The sequence below is a fragment of the Papilio xuthus genome, unplaced genomic scaffold, assembly GCF_000836235.2.
Source record: "Papilio xuthus unplaced genomic scaffold, Pxut_1.1 DF828585.1, whole genome shotgun sequence".
Taxonomy (NCBI): domain Eukaryota; kingdom Metazoa; phylum Arthropoda; class Insecta; order Lepidoptera; family Papilionidae; genus Papilio; species Papilio xuthus.
Window position 1 is genome coordinate 122224 of NW_013530064.1, and position 8577 is coordinate 130800.

At 31.3% G+C, this 8577-nt stretch overlaps 3 protein-coding genes across 4 annotated transcripts in view; 2 read left to right on the forward strand and 1 right to left on the reverse strand.

Moving 5' to 3' along the window:
• The window catches only part of Cog4 (conserved oligomeric Golgi complex subunit 4), a 4340-nt gene extending 4199 nt beyond the window's left edge, over positions 1-141 (forward strand). Inside the window, exon 10 of the mRNA XM_013305794.1 lies at positions 99-141. Coding sequence (XP_013161248.1) covers positions 99-141 — 43 coding nt within the window. The remainder of the gene's footprint in view (positions 1-98) is intronic.
• Positions 142-1994: 1853 nt separating this feature from the next.
• LOC106113093 (CKLF-like MARVEL transmembrane domain-containing protein 4) lies at positions 1995-6693 on the reverse strand. 2 transcript variants are annotated; one of them, XM_013305824.1, is made up of 4 exons: positions 6545-6693; positions 5005-5160; positions 4265-4531; positions 1995-4084 (listed from the first exon to the last, which is right to left on the reverse strand). In XM_013305824.1, exons 2-4 carry the CDS (start codon positions 5137-5139, stop codon positions 3932-3934), a joined length of 555 nt encoding a protein of 184 aa, XP_013161278.1. In that variant the 5' UTR covers positions 5140-5160; positions 6545-6693; the 3' UTR covers positions 1995-3931. The 2 variants fall into 2 exon arrangements, with proteins under 2 accessions (XP_013161278.1, XP_013161277.1); XM_013305823.1 differs by having other exon boundaries at positions 6422-6693.
• Positions 6694-7051: 358 nt separating this feature from the next.
• The window catches only part of LOC106113090 (CKLF-like MARVEL transmembrane domain-containing protein 4), a 5052-nt gene continuing 3526 nt past the window's right edge, over positions 7052-8577 (forward strand). The window contains exons 1-4 of the mRNA XM_013305820.1: positions 7052-7150; positions 7383-7464; positions 7709-7851; positions 8017-8283. Of these exons, the coding sequence (XP_013161274.1) occupies positions 7717-7851; positions 8017-8283 (402 nt within the window). The 5' untranslated portion in view covers positions 7052-7150; positions 7383-7464; positions 7709-7716. The remainder of the gene's footprint in view (positions 7151-7382; positions 7465-7708; positions 7852-8016; positions 8284-8577) is intronic.

Genomic DNA, 8577 nt, shown 5'->3' on the forward strand with positions numbered 1-8577 from the left:
AGCGTTTGCTCCCTTTAATAAAATCTAGTCTAACCTGTTCCGCGTACCTTTTATTATTTGAAATTCTAATACCACCAGTCTCGTGTTATTGTTTTCAGGACGGACTTCAAGATGGAAGAAATAAAAAGATTGAAACTTTAACTGCATACGATGCGACAATCTACATACGTTGTAAACATTCTTTTCGGTTTCTAATAAAATGTAACCGACTATTTTTACTTGTAACTTGTGAAATAAAACCATTCTATCAAAAGTACTTTCTATTATTTGTGTTTGAACCAAACAATTTACCTAAGTTGCTCAAACCAAAATCCACGTTTAGGGCGTCAGTTATAGAATATTAATTTCTTATGTTATAGATATTGTTATCATTTAGAGTATATGTATTATGGATCTCTGTAATCTCGTAACTAATGAAAAACGTACCAGTCACAGAGATATACTCACACGAGCACAAAATTGAACAACTTTTTGTTCCTTTTATATTCTTTTTTTTTTTAAATATTAGCAGATTTTTTTCTAAATTTACTAATATTTCTTTGACCATTCCAACTAAGCTCTATGCTTGTGCTAGGATATGGTTTACGACAATAGTCGAATGGCGGGATTCGACCCCCAACCTCGTGATCGGAAATCCGTACCCTGAACCATTAGGCTATTGACGCTTGAAATTAACAGAACATTATTCGACAGAAGGGGAATACTCTCAAAAGTCAATAATTTTAATCGATACCAATTGATAATAAATTCTCTTGCATTGCTAAAGCCTGACAAAAATGTAAAAACCATGTCCCGTGGGTGCCACATTTTCCTTTGATACTGCAACATTTTATACGGAAATACTTGTTGCCATCACAAGAACTTAGTTCTATACATTGATAGAAATCTGAGACCTGGAAATTACTGCTTTTGCTTCATTCCCATCTTAACGCGCCTGTTGATGTTATTGACAATTCATTCTAGATATATTATTAGTTCGAGTCCACACCGCGATCACCAGTGCTAAAATAGCGTGCTTCAAGAGGAACATAATACTACGTCTTGTAGCCGGTCCATTTATGGAGGTCACGAGTTCCATAGATATTCCGCAATATGACAAGGGTTGCTATTTTTCTTGGCCCTCTATAATAGACTAAGTTATACAAGGCATCCTCGTTGTAGTGATTTTTTATTCAATTATAATTTAATAATTTTAATATCAAATAGAAATTTTGACATCGTAAAGACATTGCATTGTTAAAAACGTAATTGGTTAATTTTAATTTTGTGTTTATAAATTGTGTAGAAATGGAGTCGAAGTTGTTCGTCTATGGTAGGGTAAGTACCGTTTTACTTTAGAAAGGAATGTTTGACAGACATGCGCAGTCGACATTTCCAGTTATATTTATTGGAATTGCAGTACGTTCGCAGTTTACGCGTTGATCAGAGTTAGAAATACGTTAAACATGGGAAATTGTTGCTGTTCTTGTATTGTGAAGGTGTTGGCAGGTATCGTGGTGTACACCGGCAAGGGGCTGTGGCTACTAGCTCGGCTCGGCTTCGTGGCGACGGGTGTGGTGGCCGGCAGTGTGGCGGCGGCTGCCATGGCCGCTACAGGGAACGTACCCTCAGGAAGCATCATAGCGAGAGCGACCTCCATGGCCATGCGGGGGTAATAGATACAATAAAACTTAATTTGTAATGAGACAGCGCTGTTTATATGATAAATCATTTTAAATTAAAGATTTGTTTTATTTATTTATTTTTAAACACTTCTGAACTCAGGGTAAAATCATTCGAGTGTATATTTTCCAACTGCCAGTTTTTTTTCTCTACCTACATACTACTAAGACCAAATACATTTTATTCAAAGATTCTGCAATCTTGAGTTTTTTTTTAAGAAGTAATGTTTGAATAGAATTGCTGAAGATCATAGAAAGCAAATGGGTGTAAAAAAACAATATGTAGTAACAGATTTATTAATTTAATTAAAAAAAAAACAATAATGCAAATATGTTGTTGACATTGTAGCTGAGATATTGAAATTTATAACATTCAATAAAAATGTATCCAGAAGTGCGATATCTATGCATTTTTTTCTACTTTGTGTACATCTTTAGTGGTAATTGTAAGACTAGTTGTTGCTTAATTATGAAATATAGTAAGTAGTTGTTACATTGTGCATGTTTGATAACAGTATTTATGCCAGTGTAATATAAATTTTTATATAAGGCACTTTAAACAACAAAAACTACAATGCAGAAGACAAATCAATAGCCACTCGGTACACAGTATGACAGGAATAGTCTTAAAACAAAAAATAGAGTCAAAAAATTTATATTAAGATGATTTGAAACAAACTGGGAAAAGTGATTTTTCCACCTAAAAATAATGTCTATAGGTTTCTTTTTGTTGGCAGTGTGAAGCCGTCGAGTCGTTGTTTGAAAAAAACTTAAACAATTTACATTACAAACTTAATAACCGAAGAGATGGTTAAATTATTAATACTTACAATTAAATTAAACAAAATAAAATAATATTTAGAGAGGCGTATATAAATCAAATTAAGGAAACTGAACTCAAATTTCACAAGCATTTTGTAAAAAACCTTTGATACCAACTTGTTTTGGATATTATCTGTGTTACTTCAGATCGCTCACAAATTGTTAAAATTACAATAAAACAACTATAAATTGTTAAAAATTCAATTAACTTTATCTTATGAGGATACATTAAAATATTTGTCAAAATTTAGTTATACTTACAATATAAAAACTTACTTTAATTGTCAATTGTAAAGAGTATACATAGTGTTAATATAAAATAAACACTATTATGAAATGAATAAAATGCTTTAGTGAATGTTATATTTGTGATAAAAATTGTGTGTTACACAAGTATAATAGAAATGTCTAAACATAAAGAGGGTATGTTTAAAACATTACAAAGATGTATGTCACCTGACAATGTCATGTTCAGATCAGAATAGTTGAGCAAATAAAATAAAAGTAAATTCGTCTCTTTGGTTCAATTTAAACTATTATACAAAGTTGAAAAAAAAAACATTTTTATAGAAATTACAGAAAGTGGTAAAAAAAAGTATCAAAATTACATTCCAAAAACCCTGTTAATTGTTTTTTAAATATCAAAAAGTATGAAACATTTAATTTATAATAAAAGTTTTAGTGTTTGTGCATTGCATGTAAATAATATTTCAATGTTTGCCTTACAGCTGTCCTTTCTTTAATATATTATTACAAAAATAAACATACCTTTTATATTTTTCTTATTCAATAATAAATGTGAGAAAAGTATATAAACATCGTAACAATGTATGATCCTTACCTAACTCTAAGAAAAACTCAAAATATTTACAGATTTACAAATAAAACGAATACAGAACAATAATAGAAAAAGTAGTAAAAAGTAAGTACATGATTAAACTGAATTAAGCAAAAAAAACAATAAAAAACTGTAGTAAATAACAATAAACACATTTGATCTTAAAACAAACAAAATAGAGTATAAATAAATGTAACTTTCACTCGTATTAAGCATAAAATGGAATATGTTAAATAATAATACTAATGAGGCAGATTTACATTTGTATAAACATTTATTTCTTTATCACTTATTTTATCTTTTTGTCGCCTTGTGCATTCAGAATAATTGTCGGCATATAAAAATTATGCTTAGTATTATAAAAACACATTTTGTTAAGAAAATATATTATAAGGCACTTTATTTGTAATGTCGATCATAAACCAATATATATATCATGAAAAAGTTTGTATATAACATTAAAACATTAGTATATAAATATTTGTAAATAAACGAATTCATTTTAGTCTTATAGTTATTAACAGTGAAAAAAGTTTGTGTTTATTAGAAATGCTACGTGCATGTTGTTGCACTCAGATAATGTGAAAGGAGTTTGTGTGGGACCGAGCGGCTAGTAGCCCTCCCTGGGCGGGGGCGTGGTGACGGCGGAGGTGGTCTGCTTGGAGACGACGCGCGTGCCCTGGGCGAGGCCGCCCGCCCGCACCGCGCGCCACTTCACGAACGCGTCCATCGCGTACGCGGCCGTCGCCACGAACCCGAAAAACTGATCACCACATGTTACAACTTTACTAACTTACAGTATGCAGACTATGAACGACACAGTACTTGTGACTATAAAATGTGGGCTATGGTTACCCAATAATTATTTATTGCTGATTAAGGTTTCTAAACAGTCTTGTTTCTCTATTATTATCATGTGAGTCTATGGAAAATATGTACTTACCGCTGCAGCAGAGTGGGGGTTGTCCCTCACGGTGACGGCTAGGATGGCGGCGATGCAGTACAGCAGGGTCCACAGTGAGCAGAACACGAACTCGATCTTGAGCCAGGGGATCTTGTAGAACTTCTCCACAATATGGAACAGGTAGAAGCCGAGCAGGATGCCGGTGAACCAGAAGGCCACCATTGAGATCCAACTGAAGTACGAGCCCTTACCCGCATTGTTCAGCGCCGAGAATTGGATGCAGATGAATCCGAGCAAGCTGCAAGCCTAGAAACCATTCAAACGTAGTGATCATGCTAGCAAACAATAAACCACAATCTACTATCATTGCTTGTGTACTCTCAAATACACACAATGCATAGTTTTGTCAAAAAATTTACGACTAATTTGCCGTATTTAAACATATAACTTGAAGCAGATGGGATGTTATCTTAATAGTATGCGGCATTGTTAGTAATGTGAAGTGTTTCTCATGATTAGAAATACAATAGAGAATTAAAGCACATGTATTATTAATTGGAGGTTTTAATGTGTTTTTGTGAACACAGAAACATAAACTGGTCACTGTTGCATGACTTAAATGTACGTGAAATTACAACCATATAAATAATTTTGTGCAATTATCATTTAACTATTCAATGTAGAGTTTAATTTAGGTGTATATAGGATTATTTTATTTATTAAACTGCTCAGAACACCATTAATATGAAATCAACTATGTTTATTGCCAAAGTACATACCACTTGCACCACTTTGAGTATGCCAGGAATAGTCCGTATGTACAATGGGTCAAAGCGTATGTTTGTTTGTACGGTGGTACTTGATGTGACCGTTGTTGTGGTGGTGTGTTGACCGGGAAACCCAACATCTGCCATTGTTGATCACTTCCTAGATTCCTATACAACAAATTTACTATATACAATAGTGTTTAGAACCTATTTATATATTTGTAAAAAAACTACCATGATTTTATGTGGGTTACAAATAAGTGATACATAAATCTCAAAAAAACTTTATTATAATTTAAATTAGCAAAACATTGGGAAATAAATTTTATCAACTTAAACATAATATTGCCTTAAACATTATCATTAAAAATGATGATTAATTTATTAAAACTCCATTAGTTAATGACAAGAGCAATTTGATAATATGCCGTACTTGTTATCTGATAAAATAATTCATAGAAATTGATTGTTTGTTATTATGCATTGATAAATAATATCTGTTTACTAAATGTAATTTTCCTTTCTTATTAAAAAATAACATTTTTGTATGATAGTTGTATTATTTATTTACTTATTTATTACATGGAAGACCATTTTTACAAAATAAGTATAACAATAGTTAGTAAACATATAGCCAATAATAGGTCCTTGCCAATATTAGGTGGGCGTATCACTAAAAAATATTAAATATAACTCATTTTATAGACAAAAAGTTTCCTCATCATCTAATTACATTAATTGAATTTTAAATAAATAGTAACATAAACAAATATTTCATTTTAATTTATTCCTCCTAAGTAGAATTGGCGACCGGCAGGCTGCCCTATTAAACATTAAGTTATATAAAACCTTGTGCGCCAGCCCCACAATAGTGTTATAAGGACAGGGAGATAATGATGATGATGTAGTAATATAATACATAAGTACAAACACTAATTGGTGTTTGTAACCCTAATACATGTGAAAGTTAAACAACAAATATATACTGTGAAAGTTTAGAAGCTTATATAAGGCAAAAGAATTTCTACTCTTTAAGGTTATGTTGACTAACTGTATGCAAATAGATCTTATGTGTTAACCTGTCCTTTAAATTAACATGTCACAGGTGAAGCTAATTCAACATTATGACGGTAAGTTTACACATTTAATTAATTATGAGGTGTATAATATTTAATAAATATCAAACTAACCACAAGAAACTCTTTATAAATCAATATATACTTTCTCAAATGCTAAAATTATACTTATTGATTTCATTATAAACCACTAATTTTATAAATTTCTTATACTCTACGCGACCCTACAATTTTTAAAAATAATCAATAACGAATATAGTAGGACCAGGGAAATTGTTAGTCATATTCTAAAATAGCATCTATTGAGCAATAGGATATAACTTGGTTTTATGTGTTGTGACTAAACTACTTACACAACTCTGTTAAACTGGTACACTTTTACCGCTTATTTATGTTCAGAAAACAAAAACATTTAAGTGCTATTCGTAATTAAACAGTGTTTATTTCAATTAAAAAAAACTATAAACATTTATTACCCAAAGTAAGTTGACAATACACATCCACCCACTTTGAAATGACAAATAAAATCAATTTAAATCAGAGATCAGAGACGTCTAATCACATTATCTTGTTATTTATTTTGTTCTGCAAAACTTCTACAATATACTGAGACTCATAATAATGAATTTCAAAATATGTACAATTTCTATATTCTTTGTTTTAAGTTGAGAAACATCCTAAAATAAAATAGTCCTTTTTAAAAGTTTAAAATGAAGAGATAACAAACATGGTTTTTGAACGAAGCTTTCAGTTCCAAGCTACGCAAAGTGCTTTTAGGACATCCGAAGAAATAGTGGTGATTGCACTAAAAACAAAAGTTTAATGATTATTTCAAGGTTTAATTTGTTAATTAATAAAATATGAGTGTTTGTATTACATCGAATTTATTTTTAGGTAGGAATTAAATGGTTTCGTTTCTTATCTTCTTTAACTATAATGTAAAAATGACATATACGTATTGACAGTTTGCTTTGTTTATCAACTTTCAACTTCAACTTATTCAAGAAAAAAATCAAAGACTTTACAGACGTAATTAAGCGATCAGTTTATTATTAATTTTATACATACCTACGTTATGATAGGTAAATGGGGGATAAAATTTTTTTTCAATAATAAAATGCCAATTAAGTGAAAACCGGTAAAATGTGATTATCACTGTACAATGGAATTGGTACATAAACGAAGCTACCACACGATTTGTTATTCAAAAATATGAGTCATTGTTGCATTTAGCACTTAAATGCGTACTTGATGTGTTCATAATTTAGTGTCAAGGAGAGACGTTAGCTAAAATGTGTTATCTGGCATCCTCAGTTATCTCCATGTAACGGTTGTGAGATATCGTCGATACATAAAATATTTGGGGCTCCACCGAAAATTGTGTTAGTTTTATTACGTAAGTATATTAACAAATATTGTTTTCGCTATTTTTATGACTCCGTTATTTAATTCACATTATTTTTTTAAATCATAAAATTAAATGAAATTATGAAAATGACTATTTTTAGATAATTCCGTTAATTTATTTACACTTCATTTATAACCAACAATCTTTAGAATATCATTGTTCTGTTCTGTTTCTTGTTTATGACTCTCCCTCATTGGATTGGGCCAATGTCAAGTGTAAATTATTGTTTCAGGTAGCATAATGGCAGCATATCCCAATCAAACAAACAGCCCCCCACAAACAATGGGTTCAACTAATACAGTTTTCCTAACAGAAACAAGGTTTGACTCTTCATATATCAAGACACCTCCTGGTATAATGAAAATTGTAGTCATTGTAAGTCAATTCTTTTTTTAAACATTAATGCCACTATGATTTCTGTATGAACTCAGGTTGCAAATCTGTGGCATTGAATGTGTTAAATATTTGTCATGCACAAATTTATTTATTAACTAAATTAATCAGTCGGTAACCAACAAATATTTATTAAATTGTTCCCAGGTTTTAAATCTTCTTGGCTTCATCTGCATACAATCATCAGCATTTTGGAACAATGGTAGAGGAGTGTACTTCAATATAGTAGCTCACATTGGACTCTGGTTCTCGGGGATCCTTCTTTTGCTGTACTTGTTCCATATAGTGGAGAAGTATCACAAGTTCAAGTGGCTTGTAATAGAGATGATTGTCTACGGGGTTATTGCATTTCTCTACCTGATTGCGTCAACTATTGTTGTTGCTTTCGGCTCAGCTGCATACTCTGCTGGTGGGGTGAGTATTATTGTTTTTTGTTATGTAGTGTACTTGATCATAGGACTCAAGCTTCTTGAGCAAAGAAAGCTTATTGCTCAAGAAGCCTTGCTCTCATTAGGAGTACTCACAAAGATGTGAATTTGTAAACGAAGTGTTTACTAAATCTGCTCTGAATCTATTTTCCATAATTCCGTGTTGAAGCAGCATAAATAAAATCTTGTATGTTGTATAAATTAGTATATTAACCGCGTCATGTTTAAGAAAATCACATGTTATTTGTGTTTAAAACATGAGACAACACTGAATCTAACG

Excerpts from the sequence above, each read along its gene's own strand:
- LOC106113093 (XM_013305824.1), bottom strand. The coding sequence starts at position 5,139 with ATGGCAGATGTTGGGTTTCCCGGTCAACACACCACCACAACAACGGTC. Across the intron at positions 4,532-5,004 it reads TACTCAAAGTGGTGCAAGTG|GCTTGCAGCTTGCTCGGATT; the intron begins GTATGTACTTTG and ends AATGGTTTCTAG. Across the intron at positions 4,085-4,264 it reads ACCCCCACTCTGCTGCAGCG|TTTTTCGGGTTCGTGGCGAC; the intron begins GTAAGTACATAT and ends TGTGGTGATCAG.